At 39.7% G+C, this 24,236-nt stretch overlaps 1 protein-coding gene across 2 annotated transcripts; it reads left to right on the forward strand.

Annotated features, from left to right (window-relative positions):
* Positions 1-560: 560 nt before the first annotated feature.
* ube2q1 (ubiquitin-conjugating enzyme E2Q family member 1) lies at positions 561-14,182 on the forward strand. 2 transcript variants are annotated; one of them, XR_004896840.1, is made up of 14 exons: positions 561-1,301; positions 1,685-1,789; positions 3,512-3,634; positions 4,436-4,489; positions 4,949-5,089; positions 5,424-5,508; positions 6,140-6,200; positions 6,287-6,377; positions 6,481-6,539; positions 6,711-6,759; positions 6,901-6,996; positions 10,216-10,282; positions 12,489-12,693; positions 12,756-14,182. XR_004896840.1 is itself a non-coding variant. In XM_031281481.2 (13 exons), exons 1-13 carry the CDS (start codon positions 1,143-1,145, stop codon positions 12,518-12,520), a joined length of 1,122 nt encoding a protein of 373 aa, XP_031137341.1. In that variant the 5' UTR covers positions 561-1,142; the 3' UTR covers positions 12,521-14,182. The 2 variants fall into 2 exon arrangements, 1 of the variants encoding a protein (XP_031137341.1); XM_031281481.2 differs by having other exon boundaries at positions 12,489-14,182.
* Positions 14,183-24,236: the final 10,054 nt, after the last annotated feature.

Consider the following 24,236-nt stretch of genomic DNA (forward strand, 5'->3'; position numbering starts at 1 on the left):
ATATAGCCTCATTCAGGCCAAATCAGACTAATGTGCTGAACTGAAAAAAACAGGAAGTCAATAAGAATGGTGTGTAGGCCTACACTCAAATTGTCAAACAAAGCCTAGTATGTAAACATTTACATAGGCTACAGTCTAGATATATTTGTACATTTCTTAGTAAAACACAATTTGAAATGATGATAGTGTTTGATTATTGTGATATTAAAGAACACTAATGCTGAGTCATAATATCAAGAAAGTCAAACATTTTGGATTGACACTGCATCAAACATAATTTCTACGTAAACGTACTCTGAATAATTTCAGCCATCTTTGAGGTACCAAGGTAGAATTATTCACTGGAAAAGGCCAATTCTATCTAAGTTATGCGCACCAGTTTTCTCTGGTATTATCTGAAGCAGGAAATTGGTTCTTTCCCTTACAATTTTTTTGAATCACATTCACAGTCACATAAATGTTTGACAAAATGATCCACTGTCCACATCCAACTTTTCTTTATTAAATATTTTTTTTTATTTATCTTAAATAAATTGAGAACGCGCTGTATGCTGGGATTCTGCGGGAACGGAACGGGGAGGTTGCAGAACGCCATCTTTAAACCCCACAAGAGGCCAGCTACAGTTGTACACCGGGATGAAAAACACTACAGCGGGATATAAGTTCAAATCGTGGAGATGGTGTGATTGTTTCCCGGTCAAGTAAACAATAAGGAACTGTCGGTGGGACTGTAAGGAGAAACGGTCACGGGACACTGCGAGAAGCCTAGGCTGTTGTTATCATAGACAGACAACAACAATAGGCAGAAAGACAACAACAACGGAGCTCGCTAAGTCGCTCGCTAGCATCTTGCCGAGTGCTGCGCTGTTTTCAAATGCTAACTAAAAGCTAGCTAACGTTAGCTACTTCATCCGAGAGTGACTTCATCAGCAAATCTGTCCGGTTGCGGTGAATTTTGACCGGGACGCTGTTTATACTTGGCACTGGGTATCCAGCTACATCGACAGGGGCAGGCAACCATTTATTTGCCACATTTTTTTTAATTAATTTGGTACATAAATTTACGTTGTGGCTTTAGCTAGCTAAAAGCTAAGTCCCGACTTCTCCCCCTCCCCAGCGGCCCAGCCGGAGATGCGTGGAAGATGTCGGTGTCGGGGCTGAAGGCCGAACTGAAGTTTTTGGAATCCATTTTTGATCCAAACCACGAACGCTTTAGGATCATTGACTGGAAGCCTGACGAGCTGAGCTGTCAGTTTAATGTAACTGGGGAAAAGCTGTTAATTATCCACTGTAATATAACGGTAAGATGAAGGAATACAAGTGCCGGGATGTATCCCTTGTTGGTCGTTAGCGAGCTAAAGTTAGCTGGTTAACCTGCTAGCCAGATAGCAGACTAACGTTATCTCAACAACTGTATAATCTGATGCTGTACGTGACAGGCTTTTTCGTATTTTCATTAGCCGGTGTCAGTAGAAGCTACGCAGTCTTGAGGGTTTTTGGTCTGACAATCCGACATTAAACAGAATTGATAAGCAACCCTAGCTAACGCAGCAATCTCAATGCTAATGTCACCAATTCAAATTGTACGTTATTTACTGATTCTATGTTTAGCCCTGCGACACGCAATATACAGGTCACATGTGTTGATTTTACTCTTGTTTTTGCTGTGTTCCACTGTATTTAGGAATCGTATCCATCTACTTCGCCGATATGGTTTGTGGACTCTGATGACCCAAGCTTGGCGCAAGTTTTGGAGAGGTTGGAAGATGTGAGAAAAGGCAGCACCCTGGTAACGTTAGCTATCCTAACACTCTTGTTTTTCACTGTGTCATTGAGGAAAACTCAACGATGTATGTATACTTTGTGAGGACAATTTTAGTATTCATAGTGAATGTTAACCTTAAAACCTCGATAAAAAAATATTGCCTGATCACATAGGCCTAGGTTTTGTGTGAATACTTACTACAACACATAGGTTATTGTGTGATACAGCAATTGGTTCAAGTAAACAAAAATGAATAATGAGCAGATACTTTATTTCCCAGCTGACTTATTCTTAGCCTGATACATTTAAACATATATCTGATACAACTGCAGCCCAAATGCTTTCATACTATGTCTGAGGTATATGGCATATTGCTGAATAAAAAGACTACACTTTATTTGACTTAACTGACTTGATTAGCTTAACAAGTAATGACCAGGCTGCCTCTCCACAGGAGCATTTTCTTTGCATTATTGTGACACAATGCCAGCCTGCTGTGTTGAGCTTCATCAGGAGGAGGCAAATCATTTATTGAAGACTTTGATTTGTCAAGCCAGCTATCCTTTAAATGTGTTAACCCTAGTTCACTTTTTACTGGATTTTATATTTGTATTCTAGACTACATTTCACAAAGTGTTGTCCTTTAACATTTATTTGCATACTTTTATGTTGAACTAGTTAAAACAGAGTTTTCACTGGTGCAGGTTGAGTTTTTGCCATTTTAGTGTATTCACAAGATGTACACAACTAGGAGCTTATTTAAATGGGTTTATTAAAAAACAGCTTGCATGTACTGCATAAATGTGTGTGACAATTTGTATTGATGGAATGGGTTAAACGTGTATACCTGGCAGGTACAAACAGACAAGTTTTCAGCAGACTGAATGGTTGTGTCATTAGATCATTGGGACAACCTTTTGAGGTCAAATGTCTGTGACAAGCAGATTGTTATGTAATCCTACATGTGTGGTGCCATCCTGAGCTTAGTTCGCCTACTTATTCATGCTGCTCTGTTAGTAGGACACAAAATGTGCTTTTTATAGAAGTGCTGTCAGTTTTTCTTTTGAGAGTTTTTTTTTTTTTGCAGTTTGCACCATAAGTTAGTCTACATTCAGATAAAGAATACAACATTGTTAATGTTGTGTGGGGTAGGGGGTAAGGGACATACCTTACATTCCTGTGAATAGATAAGATCAATCTATTTTCTTACTGTTGCACAGATGTTTTAGCGGTACCCTATATTTGAATTGCACCAAATTTGCAAAGGCAAAACACACTATGATGGCAGCTTAATGACTATGCTACCTAACCCTTTTTCTATCTGTGCAAATAATGTCAGTGTTTTTTATTTTAAATTTATAGTTTGCAGTCATATGAGAGTAATTTCTTTTTTTTTTCACTCTCATAATATATATATATATATATATATAATCTACTCACTTTATTTATATATATATATATATATATATATATATATATATATATATAAACAAATTGGGAGGGGAGGTGGGTTTCTTATCTGAAGCAAATCACAGAGGCTGTCGTATGCTGTACAGATTGTAAAGCCCCTTGAGGCAAATATGTGATATTGGGCTATATAAATACAAATTAGACTTAATTAAAGATAATCTACTACTGTTCATGCCTGTCTGTTTCTGTCACATGTCTGCCACGTGGCATTGCTGTGTAGCTGCATTGGTTTATCTAACTCTGTATCCCCTCCTCTTTGTGGTTTGTCTTTCCTAGCTTTTGCAGCAGTTGAAGAAACTCATTTGTGACCTTTGTCGGCTGTACAACCTTCCCCAACATCCAGATGTGGAGATGCTTGACCAGCCCCTGCCTGCAGGCCCTGTGGGACCAGACCGAAAGGCAAGGCAGTCTAGTTCGCTCTTGTGAAATTCCTCTGCATGGCATTGAATGGCGTGGCCAGGATATGGCCAGTATTTGATTACTTTTAAGGAATAAGACATGCATACTTAAACAAGGATGTTTTAATATGTACTTCTGAACCACGTTTGCTCAGTAATGAAATAGCAGTCTACATTACAGAGGGCCTTGTTGATTTATGTGAAGTTGTTCTCTAAGCTGATCTTCCCGTGGTTATGGTCAGGAAACGGTGGTCTTGTGTAGGGGTGTAACGGTTCTGAAACCAAGACCGAAATCCACAACACAAACATTCACGGTCTCGTGTCACAGTCCCGTCTTCCGTGTCGCGGTCTCATGAATGCAGCGTTCTGTCTGTCACAGAGACATGGCTGCATGGACACATTCCAGGCACAAGCGCAACCATCGCCAGCTTTCAGACGGTACGGGCGGACAGAGACCTCGGAGGGAGCGGTAAGACGAATGCAGGGGGGCTTGCTGTGATTGTGAATAACAGGTGGTGTAACCCCAGTCACGTGATCGTTAAAGAAAGCATCTGAAACCCGGATTTCGAACTGTTAGCTCTGAGTCTCCATGCATTTTATCTGCCTTTTTTGTAATTGACTTAAATAAAACCCAGATGTTTTCTCTAACCCCTCCCCCCCTCAACCGAACCATGGATTTGGAGAATCGTTACACCCCTAGCCAATAAAAACACCAGTCAGCTTAGGGAGTCTCTTTCAGATGACTTTAATCAGCGTGTGTGTGTGTGTGTGTGTGTGTGTGTGTGTGTGTGTGTGTGTGTAGCATGGGACAGAGGAGGTCACATCTGAAGAAGAAGAGGAGGAAGAGATGGGCGAGGTAAGTAATAATCTTTGGTCTAAACATCTAATGTATTACTCTTATAAGATTGTGCTGGTTCAGGAATGAAACTCTTGAATTTTCCTCCCATCTTAGTCATAACATAATTTGAAAGAGAAATATTTAGGCTGTTGGTATTGCATGTTAGTATGGTATGTGGTTTGGGAAAGCATATCGTTAAAGATGCCAATGTTTACATATTTTTGATTGGTATGTTGATCCTTATCCTCCCCCAGTACATACACATGGTTATTGTCTTTAGGTATGATTTGATTATGATCTAGTCACCCTGGATATTGTTGAGCTAATGTTAATGTTATTCCAGTGAACAAGGGAGATTTATCACATCTTTTGACTTGGCACTGGCTTTGATCCCTGGGCCGTATTTTTATGTTGCATGCATTGCTGGAGAGCCAGAAACTACTTAAAATGTCTAAAATATCAAATATGAACCAACAGGACATAGAGGATCTGGACCACTATGAAATGAAAGAGGAGGAGCCTGTGGATGGGAAGAAATCCGAGGATGATGGCATCGAGAAGGAGAATCTGGCCATCCTGGAGAAGATTCGAAAGAACCAGAGGCAGGACCATTTGAATGTAAGTCTTTAAATAGGAAGAAAGTACATAGTGTATACCTTTTGGGGTGCTAAGATGCTTATGGTTGATAACTTATTTTGAATTATATCTAAACTATGGAACCAGTGTTGCATCTTTCATGCACTTATTTGACCATTTTTAAAAAGTATTTTGAGGATCAGTGAAACATTCTCTCAAGGGGTGTATTAATATAAATATTGATGTCTAATGGAATAAAGCTTTCTCTTTGATGTTGGCCCATGTTAGGTACGATGACAGGTTTACCTTCACGGTGAATTGCAAAGCACTGTGTTCTTTGTCTTTATTGTTTCCGTTGTTGTTTTGAATTTTGCAGGGAGCCGTGTCTGGTTCAGTGCAAGCCTCTGACCGCCTGATGAAGGAGCTAAGAGAGATCTACAGGTCTCAGAGTTACAAGACCGGTATGCACTTTGTACAATGTTCTGCTCTTTTGGTGCAGATCTGAGTGAAAAGAACACTTACAAATAACTCTACCCGGAAACTAACATAATCCTACAAACCCTCACACACAATCACCATCAATTCTATCCACTTTATGTGATTGATTGGTGAGTATTGGTGAACATCAAGCATTGTAATACAAGAACAATGATGTTGACACAATCAGAAATTAACATTTGAGAGTAAGTTTAGTTGTGCAGAATTTAAATGGTGCCTTACACCTGTCCATGTGAAGTCAACTCCACCCTCTTGTCTTTTAATGTAACTTGCAATCATCTCTTGTCTTAACAAAGAAAAATGGCATTCCTTGGGGGGAAAAAACACATTTAAAAAAATTAGGCAGAGACCATTTTGATGATTGTTATTTTATTTTGTATAACTGTTTCACAATTGAACAAGTCTTCAAATTTCTGCAGAATTAACTGACAGTGATATGACGTAGTGGAGCTGTTAAAATACATTTCGTGCATTGCCTCACTGTATTACCTTTCAGTTTATAAAATGAAAGGGGAGATTAAATCATTACAGTTTTTACAAGACCTTGCATTGGGAGACATCTGAGAACTCATATCTAATCAATTTCTTTTGCAGGCATCTATTCAGTTGAGCTTGTTAACGACAGCCTGTATGAATGGCACGTCAAACTAAGGACGTAAGTAACTGGGATCTTGTGTCGTACATTATCGTTCCCTAGGTCAACATAAACACAGATTGATTGCATAATTTACTGACCAACAGGGTGGATCCAGATAGTCCCTTACACAGTGATTTACAAGTACTAAAGGAGAAGGAAGGAATGGATTACATTTTATTAAACTTCTCATATAAAGTGAGTAAACTTTACTTTGCATTAATAACAATGAAGGAGCATTTTGGAGTCTGAAGTCTTTGAAGTCTGTAAATTGACTATTTTTGCTGGTCCTGCTCTACAGGATAATTTCCCCTTTGATCCACCGTTTGTCCGCGTGGTTTCGCCTGTGCTTTCTGGAGGGTGAGTTTTAGCTGGTACACTTTTCACTATTTCTTCCATCCCCATTGACTATTTTATAGTTGAGGCTGAGTTTGTGAACAAAGTGATTTAAAAGGGTCTTTTTGAAAGAGTACCTCATTGTGTTGTTCTCATAGCCCTTTCTCTGAGAATTGTTTTTTGTCTTTGCTTTAGTTATGTTCTTGGAGGGGGTGCCCTGTGCATGGAACTCCTCACCAAACAGGTATGCCAAATGTATTTGTTTAAAGCCATACATTAATGTGAATTTGCACTGCATAACATTACATATACATTTGGATTATATTTGCATCTGTTTTACGCTTTTGAAACCTACTCTTATTGACATTGGGTTTCCTGATTGCAGGGATGGAGCAGTGCCTATTCCATTGAGTCTGTCATCATGCAGATCAATGCCACTTTAGTCAAAGGAAAAGCCAGAGTGCAGTTTGGAGCCAATAAAGTAAGCACTAGAGGTTTTTTTTCAGGAAATATCCTGTGATAATGTTGAGCTCACATAATGAATGATGTGGACCACGATGACAGTGCTTTGACACAGAGGCCTTATAACGGCGGCCTGTTGTGCTGTGTGAGAATCTCCTGTTTCTGCAGCCAAAGCTAGTTATGTGCTATTTTTTGTATTGCAATTGGAATGGGGTGGGATGTGCAGGGTGTCACTACTGGGATGGCCAAGGTAGATGCTTATCTTTTTGTGCTGTCACTTGTACTTGTCATGTTCTCTTAATGAAACCTAATCTGGCTAGTGGCTTTTCTCAGAGTTTGATAAGTTAAGTCCCAAGAAAACATAGATATTTAAGCCCCTCTCAGAAGCTCATAGATGCAAATCCCATTTAGTGTGTCATATATTTTGATGTATGATGGCTTAAATTAGTTGATTTTGCTCACTTTTTAGTTTTATGTGTTTGGCTTTCATGCTTCCCCCAATCTGATAAATGCTGGGGACGCATAATGTACATTACATTTGAACCTCTGCACTGTTCCAATGTAAGAGGTACTTTAATTAGCTGACTACTGAGTGCATCTTATAACCGCTACTTTTTTACTTGGAGAACACACACTTGTGTGTAACACAACAGCGTTGGCGTCTTGCGTGTGCAAGCCGATCCGCAATAATCAACTACGTGAACCCGACCCGCAACTTGCCAACTTTATGCTTTATAAGCTGTCGGCGTGAAAAGGGTCAACACCTGTTAGACAACCTGGTGTCAGGACCTGTCTCAGTCAGGGTTAAGCACCTAATCTGAAACCACTTCAGATTAGTATGAAAATGTGAAGTTCTTTTAAAAACTATAGTTTCTCTAGCGTCACTATAGAATTGCCGCAGTCTTGCACAATTTCTACACAGCCCACACAGTAAAAGCAGCACGTAAGCAGGGCAGTTTCAGTCTTCCCTCTGTGTCTACACGGGATGTGTTCAGGCAGAGTATTGAGTTTAGGTCATCTACTTTTTTGAGGCGCTCAGTGCCCAACACACAACCACTGAATGTGCTTGCATAAAATGGAGGATGATAGACTCGATGCATAAAAACATGCTTTGGTTTGCAGTTTCGCACGTAAAATGCGAGTGAAATACGAGCCATGATGTGGCCCGTGCAGACAGCTGTATTGATTAAAATAGAAGCGTATTGGTTTTAAACGCACTTGAGAAGGACAACTGGAAAAACGTGGCTAAACCCCCTTCTTTGTAGACAAGTTAACGTACAAGGTGCTCCTGAGCAAGGCACCGAACCCCCAACTGCTCGGGGCGCCTGTCCATCGACAGCTGCAGCACATCTCTCCATTAGTGCATGTATAGGTACTGAGAACGTGTGTGTATTTCAGTATAAATTTAAAGTATAAATTATTATTATTATTGGCTGCAACTTTAAGTCCTCTTGGCCATAATTAATTATTACTTGGTTGCCTAAAGTCGGTTTAACAAAGATTTTAGACCGATCTGTAGTTTTAGGCCAGTCTTAATTTTTCTCATACATTAGTCTAATGTGTGTTTCGCAAAACTTGACAAACTGACTTGCTGTACGCCTAAAAAATTAGCATATTATACCTACAAACCGAGGCTAACTCAGAACTAGGGGCAATGTTTCTGTGGTAACATGCTTTGGTTTAGTGGCACCAAAAGACAAAAAAGTGTTTTTAGAGTCTGCAGTAACAAGCAAGGGCGTAAATCCCAGGGGGGTCAGGACATAATGATGTATACTTAAAATATCTGTGTAAGTAGTAAAACAATACAAACCCCAAAAAAATGCTTTTTAAGTTTAGAAACATTTTGAGTCCCCCCTCCTTTGCCTCACAGTGGTTTGGTCCACTGCATGCTGTATGTTAGGAACCGGATCTGCACTAGACTCACAGTCACATCGGTAGTGACAGGAATGTAGCTAGTAAGTAGGTGGTTCAAGGCTGTTTTATTCACATTAAACATCGGATGAAGTTGTTCTTTTCTCAAATAGAAATGATGCTGAGTAATTAATGAATTAGTTATGACAAAAAGTTCGCTATGTTAGTGTAATATCATGTAACTTTAGCTAGCTTGTTTAATAGCTTGCACCCACTCCAACTAACGTTAACACGGCGATAAGCCTAACGTTGTGTGTGTGAACTTATATTAGGGTTAATATTGAAGATCTACAGTTGTGTTTGAAGTGGCTGATCAGTGGGTTTGCTGCAGTTGAATATATATCCTCTGTCCCAGAAGAAACCTAATATTTATGCGGAGGACGCAAGATCATTTTATAGTTATAATATGACCACGTGGTGAACCTATGATCCTAATCCTTATTTGATGAGCTTTACTAGTGGCTCACTAATTTACATTATGATCAGCTAATTTAACAAGTGTACAAAAGTATTGTATTTCTTTTATATGGGGAGACTTTTTCAAGATAAGTCATGTTTTAAGGTATTTCTGTGGCTTGTGTACACATGTCCTCTACGAGTATAATTGTGGCTGTATTATTTGTGTCCCCTTCAAAAATTGCTCTTCAGAAATTTTCTACTGTTAGATCAGGTTTACGCCCATGGTAACAAGTTAGAAATATACATACAGGTACATATACTAGTAAGGGAATCGAGTTTTTGTTTGCCTAAGGAGTTTCCTTAGGATCCTGAGCCTGATGGACGAGTTAGCAAAAGTATTCAGCCCTGCCACATTAAGAAGCCAAAGCATCTCAACTGCTACATGTCTGCACAGTGTTGAGATTTCATTTTACTGGAAGTTTTTTTTCCCATTGAATTTTCCCTGTAAAATGTCCTCGTAACTGTTGATTTCTTCCAGAACAGTTTTTTGCTGAAGTGAAGGGAGCTGAGTGGTTTGAATAGTCAGCCATGTTGTTTAGGTTTGAAAACAGTCTCAAAAGACAAATAAGTCCTAAAAATTTTTTTTTAATTTTGTACAAAGTTTTGTGTAATTCTATGCAGTGAATGCTGATGGCCAGGTTTGTGTAAAAGCAATCTGGTATGAATGGTCAAACAAGGGAAGAATGCAGGTTCGTTATCCTGCGCTACACACTGGGTTTTGTTCTTGAAATTGGAGATGGAGAGAAGCTTTTTTTATTTTATTTTTTTGCCTGTAGAAAACAGCTGTCATTGCTGTTTCCTGTTCTGTACTGTCATCATAAACCCAGTGCGCACTCTAAGGTTGATTTCATTTTCTTTTTTAATGCAGAACCAGTACAATCTTGCCAGAGCACAGCAGTCCTACAAATCCCTTGTTCAGATCCATGAAAAGAACGGTGAGTGTTTTTGTGCATAACTGACCTTGTTTACTGAAACCAAATCCCTCCAATGCTTTAAAGCTGAGGGCAATTGTTGCTTCTAATGTTGCATGGACATGGACAACATTTACATGCCTGTAGTCCACATTATTACACTCCATTTGTATAACTTGTATAGTAGCTAGCAGGATATAGAACACAGCAATACACATACAAAACTGTAAGTACAACATGCATGTGATTCACGGCCATTTATTCGCATATAGATTTATACTTAACTATGTCACTTTGGCTGTGCTCTCACTATGACTCTGTTAAAGTCTGTTACAGACCATTTTATTGATCACATTTACCATTTTTTACATTTAATGTTAAAGATCTTACTGACCTTACAGTAGCACACAGCTTATTTTTGGGGGTCTTATTGGAGTCTGTGTGAGCCTCAGAGACACCAGCTAGGTTCTAGGTTTTTGTTACAGCAGACGGATTTAAGTGTTTAAAGGAGACATATAATGCATTTCATGTTCATACTTGTATTTTGGATTTCTGCAAGAACACGTTTACATGCTTTAATGTAAAAAAAAAAAAAAAAACTAAATTATTTTTTTCTTATTTTTTCTTTGATTATACTGTATTTACCCTCGGTCTGAAACGCTCCTTTTTAGCACCGTAAACAATCTCAATTTTTCAGACCTTTTGCCTTCAGCTAAGAATTTGGCAATTTCAGGAGTGTGTAACACAAAGTAAAGAATCTGGAAGCAAGACAAATTAGACTCTACTGTCCATGTGTATTTTAAACTGCATTATGAGAGATATGAAGTTTAACAACAGTTATTTAGTGCTGGTATTCTTAATTAGCTGCACTCTGTGTATGAAAGGTGCTATACAAATAAAGGTTATTATTATTAATTTATTTCTGATTAGGTTTCTATGAAGCAATTGAATCCATAATTAACTAACATTAAAGGTGTACAAGTGTTGCTTATACACTGTCAGGAAAGTAGTTGGAGTGCGAAGGTGCCCTTGTTACACACTATTCTATCTTGTCTATTATGGTAGATGACAAATGTCCTAAACAATGGTCTTAATTACTATTACATTTACTTATATAACTTGCTGTTTACCAAAATGTCATGTTCAGGTTCAATGATGAATGTTTTACCATTATTTCACATACATGTCACATTACTGCATATGAACTGAATGCTTTGTGATTTTTGAATTTGATCATTATAATTGATATTTGGCTGTTTCTGCAGAGCCGAAATAAAGAAATGATGTGCACAGTCAAATCCAATTAATATGCAGTTGAATATCAAATTGCATAGAATGAGCAAGATAAGAATCAATATTTAAATTTGAAAGTTAATTTTATTCGAGGAACAGCACTGCTAGGTCTGTTGCTCAAAGATGACCATTAATGCAGATTTTTATTGTCCTTGACCTCTGTTAAAACACCCCGCTGCATTTTAAAACCAGAAGTGCCAGTGAAAATATGTAAATTTCTTTTATTCTGTCAGGCTACATTGGGCTATATTTAACTGCAGTAGAATGTGAAAGTTGAGAGCTGAAAGCCTGGCTGAACGTTAACCATATGAGCCATACAGTATGTGCCCTGGGCCTAACCACTGAACACTTTCTATCCAGTGTTTTGGTTCTCTTACCAGACATGGTTGGTAATGTAGGTACAAGCTAGGGCATTGGACCAGAAATTAGGCATCTCTGTATTTTGAGAGAGAGAGTGAGAGAGATATTCCATTCCTGCTTAAAAAAAGTACAGCTGTGCAAATAACAATAAAAGTAGGCAAATGTCAGCAGTGTGGGCCAGTGCTTTTGCGGGAGAGCCTGTGAGCGAGTGGGAGCAGGGTTGCCCGGAGAGACGAGAGATGCAGGCGCGGCTTTACGGAAGAACTGTGTTATATAACGCAACGTCAAACTATATCGATATAAACGGTAATGGCTCATGCCATGTCTCGTTTGAAAATATAGCGATATACCTTTTTAAAAGGTTGATATACCACCAAGCCCTAATACAAGACAATGGGGCAGAAAATTATGCACATGCAAAAAGCATCTACATGTAACCCTAATACTTTTGGTGGTGGAGACCTGGGTCCTGTACTACGAAGCAAGTTCAAAATGTCTAGGATATCTTCACTAACCCCTGTTGACTGTATATTGTTTTTGTTTTCTATATCATTCTTTGTTGTTGTTTTTCCCTTAGGCTGGTACACACCCCCTAAGGAGGACGGCTAAAACAGATTCCTGCCTTTCCTGCACTGGGACCACATGTCTTTGATTTACTTTTTCCTTGCGACCAATATTTTTATTTTGTTTTTTTATCCTGCAAACCATTGTGTTCTCTACATGAGAGTTTGAACTCCAAACCAAATTCCTCATTCAGTGCCCACCCAGAAACTAGCACATAAACACACAGGCAGGCGCACACACACACACACACACACACACACACACACACACACACACACACACACACACACACACACACACACACACACACACACACACACACACACACACACTCCCACCTGAAATTTACATCCAAGCTCATCAGCTACCTGCGAGGGTGTCCTCTCCTCAATATTTATCTCTCTGTACATCTGTTTGATACAATTTAATTTTTCCATTGCGACATTCATCCCATACTCAAGGAAACCGGTGGACTAAATGTCACACAAACTCACCCTTTGGTTTTGGCGTTGAGCATTCCAAGGTTACTTGCATGATCAGCAAGTTGTGAGTTGAAAGATGCAGCATGGCTTCATCCGCCAGCAGTGGCAGTCTGATGCTCCAGTCGCCAGACACTGCCTCTCTGGCCACAGACTGGATCCGAGAATGGCATGTGACATTTCCTGATATGATGCAGTGGTGGCTGGGAAGGACATTTAAATGCTGGTGGTGGAAGAACCACTACCTTTTCTCTCCATGGACGGCCTCTGTAATATTGTGCTCATGTATTATCTTTGCAATGCCAAGATCCCTCCTCTGGAATAACATGTTTCTGAGGCTAGCTTGCTTTCAAATCTCTTATCTTTTAAAGCTTGAAGTCCTCAGGTCGGGAGGAAGATATAGAGACTTGGGTGGGATACCCCATAATGAAGAACAGCAGCTGCTGAGCTCCAAAGTTGGAGACCACTGTCGTCGTCATCACAACCAGCAACTGGACAACTCCCTGCAGGAGAGGTTTGGTGTGTCCTATGTTGGCAACCCAAGAACTACAGTATAACCAGGCAAAGCAGGGGCGTGTTTGGTTTGGATCACACTGTAATGTAGTTGATTTTAACGCCACATGTAAACATGTAAATTTGTATTTCTGCAAAAGGATTTAATTGTTTATAATGTAACCTTGTCTGGGTCTTTGGCTGGGCAAAGACTGTATTACTATTTACCCTTGTCTATTAACAGCAGGGGCACTGCAAATTCTCGAGACTCATTTAGAATAAGAAAACATTGCTTCATGGATACTCTTGTAGAAGGAAACAAAAGTACACCGTGATCTTATGTAAGCTTAATGACTACTGCGGTTTTGTCCTTTTTTTTTTTTTTTTTTTTTTTTTTTTTAAATATTGATTTGTAATCCTCATGTTATTGACAACACCGACAGTACCATTCCCCTTATTTGATGGCACCTCTACAATGGCCTAACAATAATGGCGTAGATACGGCTGTTTCTGGCATTCCAGAGGTTTGGCTATTCATATCTAATCACTCAAACCGGATGAACCTCAGTAAGGCTATGCAGTGAAGACACAGTCTTGTGGAGTTTTGTTGTACTGAAGAAAGTTAGTCTTAACAGCTTAACAGTGTAGTCACCTGCTTAGTTCTTGTAGCTGATTCACATCCTGAGCACTTTGCCAATCCTGCATTTGTAACAGTCTGGGGAAAAAAAAAAAAAAAGTGACCTTTTACCTTCTGACTTTTCCTTGACCTCGTGGCTTGTTTAAAAATGCAGCCAGAGTTTCAAATTCACAGCAATAGTCTCGACCGTATACCTTCTGGCTTCACACCTGGGAAGTTCAACTGGAGGCTGTTCCATTTCCAGAGTATTTGTGTAGGTTTGATAAATATTTGTAGGGACCCAGCTCTTCCCATTACCACCTCTCTGGTTGCTATTCATAACCACTCTCAGCACAGCTGTAACCCTCAGCGTGCTGGGTCTTTGATGTAATGTGAATAATATGCAGAAAACTGGAGCATTCCAATTAATGCAGTTACACGTTTGTTGTGGGTGTTCTATTGTGTGGTTACTTGCATTGTTTTAAGTATATGGTCCTGAAAACCAGCGTAGAAAGCGTAGTTATGCTAATTCATACAGTCATTCCTCATTTTTAAGTTGATTTAGAATTGTTCTCAGTAATACTAACCTCAGTCACAACACCAACATTTTCAAAACCAGTAGAGATGGGTTATAAAACATACAGCCTATTCATATTCAACACGTCTTGACATTTGTTTAGACTTGCAGGATATGTTTGACAAGTGTCACCCTCCTTTCTTGTTTCACACCAAAAGCAAAATCCCAACATGACTATGGATCATTGGCATGGTTGTTAGCTGTTGTGATGCCATTGGTAATGTACTAATCACTTCGTTCTGGTCACTTTGTCGAGCCCACCCCTGCATTCTCTGGAGAAGCAAACTCAGGAATACATACTGCACACTCGGCTTTGCTAAGGATTGCTTCAGAATATCGCCATGAAATGCAAGATTGAATGTGTCGATCTTTTTTTGGGCCATTTTTAAAATGACGCATCTGTTTTACCAATAGGCATTGCAGTGTGTTTTGCTGTCGATTTGCACACACTTAGATTTTCTGAACTGTTGAGGTTCAATAATTAAGCAAGTTTTTGAAATGATTAGATGTATGGAGCAGGGATTTGCTCCCACCTTCAGATTAACTTGCTCTTGGTGAGGGATTCAGAACACATCTACCCCGTCTCTTTGATATTGCTGTATTTTGCATGTCACTATATCAATGGGTGTTTTTCCCCAAAGCTACTGAAGGAAGAAGTGGTGGGTTAGGTTGGTAAAAAGACTAGATGTATCCGTTTTTCATTAAGTGTTTACTTAACTCGTGGTTTCCTACATCAGTGCACAGGATCATTTCTCGCTGTGTGCCGCTTATTGAACCAGGCCAGATACTACGAGAGACGCATGGACTTACAAGACATCCTACCTGCTTGGATTACCTTTAAAGATGCCAGGATTCCCAACAAAAGTAGCAGTTCAGATTTGTGTGCCATCAGAACAATTGTAAGCCCACATCTTTAACCTGACCTTTGAAATAATGGTGAACTTCAATCTGTTGTGTACTGAATAACAGCTTCTCTCACACCAACTCCTGTTGTTTGACTAACAATGTCTCCGCTTTGGCGAGTGACATATTGGTCTGAGTTCTGAATTAGCCTGGTTCTGGGATCTTTACCTTGCTTCATTAACTGCAGTGGCCGGGTTATAAAGTTATGCACTGTTAGCATGCTTTGGTTTGGTTTCATTTTTTTTTTTTTCCATTGCAAGGGTGATTTTGACCATGTAAAGTAATTTGTAAACTTGCATCAAGTTTATAAATAAAGAATTTTATGAAATATCTTTTTATTCTGTTCAAATGAAAATTGTTCAGTAGGAAAGGTAAAACTATTTCCTGGAGGAGGAATCTATCCAAAATCTCCCTGCTATTGAATTAAAAAGTATCACCCCTGTATAGGAACAGTTAAAACTATTGATTGGCTAATTGATTCTGGCACCTAAACTCTCTGGTAGCAGTGAAACGAACCTTATACATGCATTACGTTACCCACCAATCTACAATTAATTTACAGAGCTACAGATGTTCCACATAGATCCTGGCTTTCCAGGTAATGTATTTCTTGTGCTTTCCAGTAGATGGTGTTCTCTGCCAGAAGATTCAGGTTTCAGTTTTTATCCAGAGCTGCCGTCAACAGCCAGGGGGACAACCACCCTTGCCCTTTTTGCCCCAGCAACTGAGCTAGTGCACTTGAGGCAGTGCTCTTTTGGTTTGTCTCTGACATACATTACTGGAACCCTTGTTGACTCAAACGGTGGGCATTCAAGGGCCTCTGTTGCTCAAAGTATACTAGCTATTGATTTAAAAAAAAAAAACATTACAACTCAGGTGTGAGGATGATGATGCAGCAAAGCAGGTACAATTTGTTTCCGGTGTGTGTGTGGCAGCATGGCTCCATCAACATCATCACATTCATTTTGTTTAACAACATAAAATGCAGAAAATGGCCACAGCATACATCACCTTCAACCTCTCACAACAAAACACCAGTAACAACTAGTCTGAAGGTTCTCAGTCATCCAGGTCATGGTAGTTCTCTGTGATAAGCAAAGGAAACTGGACTTGCTAGAAATTCTTACAGTGGCAATTCTTACAGTACAATGGCTGGCTAGAAATCACCACTAGATGGTACTGGAGCACTCTTGTAACTCCAGGCTATTGTTTTTTAGGCACTGGCAACAGTCAAAAACTCCTGCCTGCTTGTAACCTCAGTCAGCAGTCAGTGCTCCATTATTACACTCATTCTTGCTCTTAACATCTCTAGCTCATTTCCTTCAAGGTTGAATGAGTGAAGATCATTTGTTTCAGTGAGAGGACTGCTATTGATGGGACACAGTCTGATATGGACAGCTCATATTCTCCACTGAGTGTGTTTGAGTCAGATATTGTCATGGTGGGTTGGCGAGCGCTGCTCTCATAGGTGTCAGGTTTGTGATAAATAGCTGAATCAATCCCCATCCGTTCTTATGAGAAGCAGGAGGGCTGAAGTAGATACCATGGTGTGACCTATTGAGTCTGTGGTTGATCATGTTGTTGCAGCCTGGATATGTTTGGATATTAGAAATCAAGAACCAGAGTGTACTTTTTCACGATTTCAGAAATCTGCAGTTCAACAACGAAAAGGCTAATTGCCTATTATTGTAGCACTTTTGTATTGTTGTTTATTATGTGTAGGTTTGGCTAGCAGGACTCTTGGCTGGAGAGGAGCCCGCCTAATTATCCAGCTTCAGCCGATCTGTTTGTCCAGCCTGTCGCCCGCCTCAGACACAACACCGTGAGGAGGCCGTCAAGGCTCTGGGCCCGGAGGAAAGAGGCTGTGCATCTCTGTGATTAACTTGCTGGTGCCCACACTGAGACAGCAAAGAAATAGCTGACTTTTCCTCCTTCACCCTGGGCCACAGCCCAGCACACGGTGGGCCGCATTCAGAATCAGCTGGAGTTGATTGATAGCCTGCAGCTTAACTGCTGCATCCAGAGCCCGATTCTCACTGCTTTGCCTTCCATAATACAAGTGTAAACCCAGATTCAGACTGAATAACTTTAGAGAAGCTGCGAGGAGTTCAGTCTTTTGCCTTGCTTCATCCTTCTTTCAACGACCAGTTGGCTCAGATGCTATAATACAGATAAATGAGCTAATACGTGACTGACATAAGTCGGTTTTGATTTGCTGCATACATTATGGATTTGATTCCCACAGATTCCATTCCATCAACACATTTTTGTGCTTATGTTAAATGAATTGTTAGACATTTTGTGGAATATGTTTATTCACTTTCATGCTGAGAGTTAAATAAGAAGATTCCACTCATATCTATTTTTTAAATGTACAGCAAGCAGCCAATTGGCTTAGCTTAGCATACTGACTGGAAACGGGGAAACAGCTACTCTGGCTGTGTTGAAAGGTAACCGAATCGGCCTACGCGCACCTCTAAGCTCACTGAACACAATACATCTTTGTTTGTTTAATCCATACAAAAAGCGAAGTGTAAAAACAACAATTTTCTGTTTAAAGGGGGTTTTGTGCCTGATTACTTCTTGGCTGGGAGTAGTAACTTCCTGGAGTCTCACCTGATCCCTGCACTACCTATACAGTCTCATTAGTATGTAAATAACTGCAAGATCCTGCAGTTACCTTTCTTTTCCCCCCAGATTCATTAAATTAATGTAATCTGTTCCTGCCAACTCCTCTGGTCAGTGTCCCAAAGATGCTTTAAACAGTGAAGCAGCATACACACAAAAGCAGATGCTTTTACAGACAGCAGGGGATATTAATAGACAACCAACACTTGTATAGTGGTCTGTGTGAGCCTTGTTAGAGTTAAATTGAGAACACAGGCACAGAGCTGCAGTAATGGCATCTGGCTTTGAAAGACACAGCAGAATCAGTAGCTGAAGAAGAATCAATCCCAGCGTGACTCTCAGTGACCTGATGTTAGAGCTGAGCATCTGGAGAGCAATAAGACAGGTGTCATCCCCACAGACACTGTTACTACACATTTACAGCCAATTGTTTTTAAATTTAGACCTAAGGTCAGGATATTTTTGATAAGGTCGTCATATATTATGTGGGGAGTAATTTTCATGGGGCGAGCACTGTGAATGGCTACTGAATAAAATATGCTCTATGTTTGTGGAACTTATTCCAAGGTGAGTTTTGGCTGGATGGACTCAGAGGAGCTTTTAGGGAGATGGGAAGGTCTTCCTGCTTAAATCAACAGCAAAGTAAATTTGCACAGTGGACTGTTTGGGGTTTTTTAATGACAGAAAAAGAAACCTTATATTCTGGTCACACTGATCACATTTACACACTTTATTTTCGGCCCCCACACCTTCATCAGGGAGAATTCATACAAACATCGATCGCTCTAATTGCCACTGAAATAGGGCAAAGAATTGTAAATGAACCATAAATTATGTTGAACACCCTCACACACTCTCTCTCACTCACTCACTTTCACACACACTCTCACTCTCACTCTCTCATATATATACACACACACACACACACACACACACACACACACACACAGATTAAAATGATAAAAGTTGAGAGGGATGGGCAAAGACATGAAAAAAGTGATGGAGCTCATTTCTCCTTCAGCAGTTGTGTCACTTTATAGGGACACTGACACCACCTCTGCTGGAGAAAATGGAATATCAAGGTGATACCTAACTTGGTGTTGTACTTTATTGCTTTGATATGTTGCAGAATAAGTTTCATAAATCTAGTTTAGTGAAATCATTAAAACATTTATGTTGTAAGATAAAGAATACCAGTGCATTTTTATTCCATAACCAAGCTTTCAGAAATCCAGTGCTTTTATCCACCAGCAACAATGCTTTACAATGATGATCCTCTGGTCCAGAGAAAACATAAGCTTCATATTTCCAGTGGCAAAGTAGAAGACGGCACAATTTGGTCAATACATTACAGTACTTCCTCTTTGGAAAAGAAAGACAGTCTTATTTCATTTTGAGCAACCCAAACATTTTAGGAGAGCACAATTTCTCACAGCACCCCTGAGAGACTGACCTTCACGGGCCTTCTTTCATGTCTCCAAAATACTCCATTTAAAGATTCACTTCAAATGTATTCACAGTTGCCTCTCAGGCCGCAGCAACGTCACAATCAAGAGTCAGAGCGGATACATTACACTAAAAGGCCAGCCTCAAAATCCAATTCTCCCAGGCTTGAAGTATATGTAAATATTAATGATCAATGGATCTGCATTTTGCCTCATATGCTAAAACTTCCATTCATTCAGATCAAAGCATTCTTTCACTGAGGACACTCAGTTTTCAATCACCCAAGATTATGCGCTTAACATTTATTGCATTAGAATACAATCATTTGTGTGTATCTAGCGAGAAAATGGTTAACACGAAAAAAAATAGTTTGATAAAGATGCAATCCAGCTGCATACACTCTGTGCTGCATATTTGTCATTGTTTGGTCTCAAAATGAGCTTTTTTTGTTGATTGTCTATGAGTTCTTTTCACCTTGAATGCTGCCTGCTTGTCCTCCCTTTACTGAAAGGTAGCCAGGGGTTCACTTCAGCGTGACGATATGCTTCCCTGCGCCGACTTATACTTTAGACCAAGCTAAATGGATTTCCATTAGAGGGGCTATGACTCATTCCAGATGCTTACTCAATACTGTGTGGGCACTGTAGCAGAAAGTTTCCTCCAGACAGAACAAAAAGGACAACAAAACCAAACATTCTTGTATGAGATAGCGTCCAGAGAGGTCTGCGCCTCGTACCTTTTGCATTACTTGTGTGGCAATTATCACAGCAAGGAGGGTTGTCGTTGGTATTGTGGTGTGGAGACAACAGTATGGGTGCTGTTCAACGAAGAAGCACGCGTACACAAATAAACATGGAAGACAACAAGACAGATTGCTTACTAGCTCTGCAAAGTAAGCAATACAGAACAACTAATGGGAATTAGTTTAGTTAAAATGCATCTCTGACACTGCTTGCTTAGCTGAAACTACCACATTGTATCAACATCTGTTTGTGTGTGCGTGGGGGGGGGGAGCTTAGGGCAGTGTTATGTTCCTCTAAACTACTACGTATATATCTCTTCAGCAATGTCTGGACTCAGGCTAGACCTGCATCGGACGATCAATAGGAAAAGCAATAATCTCAGTGAAATGGACCATCCATCCTGCTGTGATTCCCTTATGCAGCTGAGGAGAAGAGATGGAACTGAATTATTGTCTGAGCATCGATTTAAAACTGTCTAAAGAAGCAGTACTCACTTCTCTCCGTAGAGGTTCTGTGGAATCTTAATGAAAATAGCTAATTTACCAAAGATACAAATACCTGTAGTGATGTGCCCTGAATTAGAACTGGTACACATCTTTTAAAGCCTGCAATTAGCTCTGCAGGTCAAAACATATCGTGGAAGGATGAACTTCTTAATTCATTACAAACTCAATTGTTTTTTTGACTGTCAGCTGTGTTAAGATCAGATTCTTTTCATGGGGGAAATCTCCTTCCCTATAGCTGTAGCTTCACCACTCCTTACAACTGCCCACCATCCCCTGTGATGAGTGCATACTGTAATTAGAGATGTTCCGATAGTGCCTAAAACGCTGGTATCGGTATTGGGAAGTACTGGAGTTTATGCACTGATCCGATACCACATAATAAAGCCCTAAAGAAAATCTACGTTAAAATAGTTTATTTATGTTCTTTTTCCGTTATAACTGACTGTCAAACTGGATAATAAAAGAAAGTTATGTGTTCTGTGTAGTAGCATACAGCTGTTAAAACACAATAAAATATATGACACACTGGTATCAGCCGATACGCAAATTCAGGTATCAGAATCGGTATCGGGAAGCAAAAAATGGTATCGAGCCATCTCTAACTGTAATACTTGGTTAAAGCGTAACTCTCGCCAAAATGCAACCTAGATTCTTTTTGTGAATGCACCCGAGTGAAACTTTAGTTTAAAAGCATAATTAGGACGGAAGCGCCACTTTTAAGATTTTAGTGTATTTTTGTTTTCCGTCAAATGGCCTTTTAAATGGGAGAGCTAGGGGCACTACTATGATTGCATCAAAATCGCTTTTTTTAAAACACTAATAAGGCTCGACACAACCTGAAACTTTTCTCCAAGTATGACCAGGGGCTCTACACATGAACTCGAGCATTGAGAACATTGTTTGTGTACACAGAGTTTACTAAAAAGAAAGGTTTTGAACAACTCACTTTAGCTGTTGGTTTTTCCGGTCGCCGCCATCTTGCCAGTCAAAAAGAGTCAATCTCCGAATGCGAAAGAACGGACTCCATAGGAGAAAATGTCATTCTTATATGAGGCTCCTATTTCAACCACAAGGTCAATATTGTTTTTCATTAACAACAAAACAACGACTTATCCGTGCATTTATATAGAACTAAGCTTTAGGAGCTTTCCATCTTTACTCTCCTCCCTGTTACGTTGCATTCGGAGATCGACTCTTTTTGACTGGCAAGATGGCGGAGACCGGAAAAACCAACTGCTAAAGTGAGTTGTTCAAAACCTTTCTTTTTTAGTAAACTCTGTGTACACAAACAATGTTCTCAATGCTCAAGTTCATGTGTAGAGCCCCTGGTGATACTGACAAAGAAAAGCAGTGCAAAAAAACCCCGGGGGGGCCGGGTGGGTTTCAACCTACGGGATGAAAATGACAAATGCACAAATTAATATCCACAAATGCGAATGAAGATTTGTTCCCACTACACTAGTTTTGTACCTGAGATCCAGCAGTGTACATTTGTGATATGTAAAAATGTGAATTTAGTTTGTTTTGCACAAATATTCAGATACAAGTCTAATTTCTTCACTTCACAAAACCTAATTTACATTTGTATATCTTATAAAACATGGTTGGATGATATTTGCATTATTTTGTTTCCATAGAAGCACTGTGAATGCCCTTTAACCATGCATATAACCCTATTTCCAGGGTCCTGTTGTTGTGCATAGTGACTCACTGACCAACTTACTGAGAATGGAACAGAGCCATTGTTAATGTTATTATTACACTTGTGCATTTCTTGCTATGACATGTCAAAATGTCTGCTGTGAAAAAAGGTCTATTAGCACTATAGTAGAATTATGTCTGTAAGGCAGAGTTTATTACCTGCTTTGTTGAAGTTTTTCAGGAATAAAAAAATAAAGCGTCCCATGAGGATCTTAGAACTTGAATAGTCACTCGTTATTTACACAAAAAATTATGTCTTTGGATGGGATGCTAATTTACTCTAATTAATAATAAACTGTGCTACACAGAAATTTTCTAAAGTGCTGAAGGTCTAGCCCACTTGCACATAACTAAAAATAACAAGCAATTCTCAGTTCACCCATTTCTATTATTTGTGTTTTTTTCTTTCATTTTAGACCATTTGCAATTCACATTTACACTGCTTTAGATTTTAGCAGTAATGCTAAAATATAGGTTGTTCAGAAACTTTTGATTGGCAGTGCATTTTGTCTCAGCAATTAGTCAATATTTGTCCTTTCTTCTCCACCAGTGTGTGTCCATGTCTGGACTAGTGTGTCTGCCTGTGACTGATGGTGGCCCCCGAAGCACACAGCACAACTTCTGGACAATGATTCCCCTTGATGGCTCCATCAGGTGAAGATGCTGGAGGAAATGGAGAGGAGAAGGACGAAGAGGAAGGGTGGAAAAGGGGGGTGGTTTAAGGAGGGACTGGGGAAGGAGGGGGTTGAGAAAGGGGAGGTTTGAAGGAGGGATGAAGGGGGATGATGGACCTCCTGGGACTTGGCTAAAATGCTCCCCTCTTTCTAATCTCCTGCTCTATTTTGAGAAGCAGTAGGAGGGATGTGGAAGACGTAAGGAAGCCGGTGACAGATGAGCAGACATGAGGGCACTCACAGGCCTGATGAATGACATCTCTACATTGGCTAAATGGCTATATCACCATGGATGAGACAGGAGCCAACAGAAAAGACAAAGGACTCTCCATTACTGGGGGACAATTGCATTAACAGAATGGATTTTTTGCTATGAAGTAATATTTGAATTGCTATTTGCACAAAGTGCATCTCCTAGGCTACTGCTAGTGTTAATCATGACCACAAATATGGAAAAGCGTTCTGCAGATATGAGTAAAAACAGAACGTAAAAACTTTTTTTTTCAATTAAAAGACTAAACTTTGTGGCCCAAATGTCCACAATTTATATGTATATATATATATATATATATATATATATATATATATATTAATAATGTGTTTGTTTTTCCACCACATCACAACAGTAGAACAGCAGTTCAGACAGGTTGCAGAAAACTGACAAAGACAACAAATTGTTTCCTTTACACAGAGCTGAAAGTCCTGTTGAGAAAGGATAATTGTCTGGCTGTGTGAGAGCCAAAAGGTAAGAGCCTCTATAAGAGAGATAAGGTTGTAGAGCCTCAGCGGTGATAAGTATCTTATCTGCCTGTCGTCTGCCTCCTGAACTCTCAGAGGATACCTGTTGTACTACAGAATGTTAGACAGCCATTGCTACCTGCAGACAAAGGACTCTTCTGTTTTTCTACCATTGCACAGCATACATTTAGGAAAAAACATCCCTTTGACAGTTCAGTTAACTCATGGATCATTTCTCTCAGGCAGAAGATGGGCCAT

The sequence above is a fragment of the Sander lucioperca genome, chromosome 3 (assembly GCF_008315115.2).
Source record: "Sander lucioperca isolate FBNREF2018 chromosome 3, SLUC_FBN_1.2, whole genome shotgun sequence".
Lineage (NCBI taxonomy): Eukaryota > Metazoa > Chordata > Actinopteri > Perciformes > Percidae > Sander > Sander lucioperca.

Coding starts and splice junctions, on each gene's coding strand:
- ube2q1 (XM_031281481.2), top strand. CDS start 1,143: ATGTCGGTGTCGGGGCTGAAGGCCGAACTGAAGTTTTTGGAATCCATT. Junction 4,490..4,948: donor AGGAGGAAGAGATGGGCGAG/GTAAGTAATAAT, acceptor ATGAACCAACAG/GACATAGAGGATCTGGACCA. Junction 6,378..6,480: donor TATTAAACTTCTCATATAAA/GTGAGTAAACTT, acceptor CCTGCTCTACAG/GATAATTTCCCCTTTGATCC.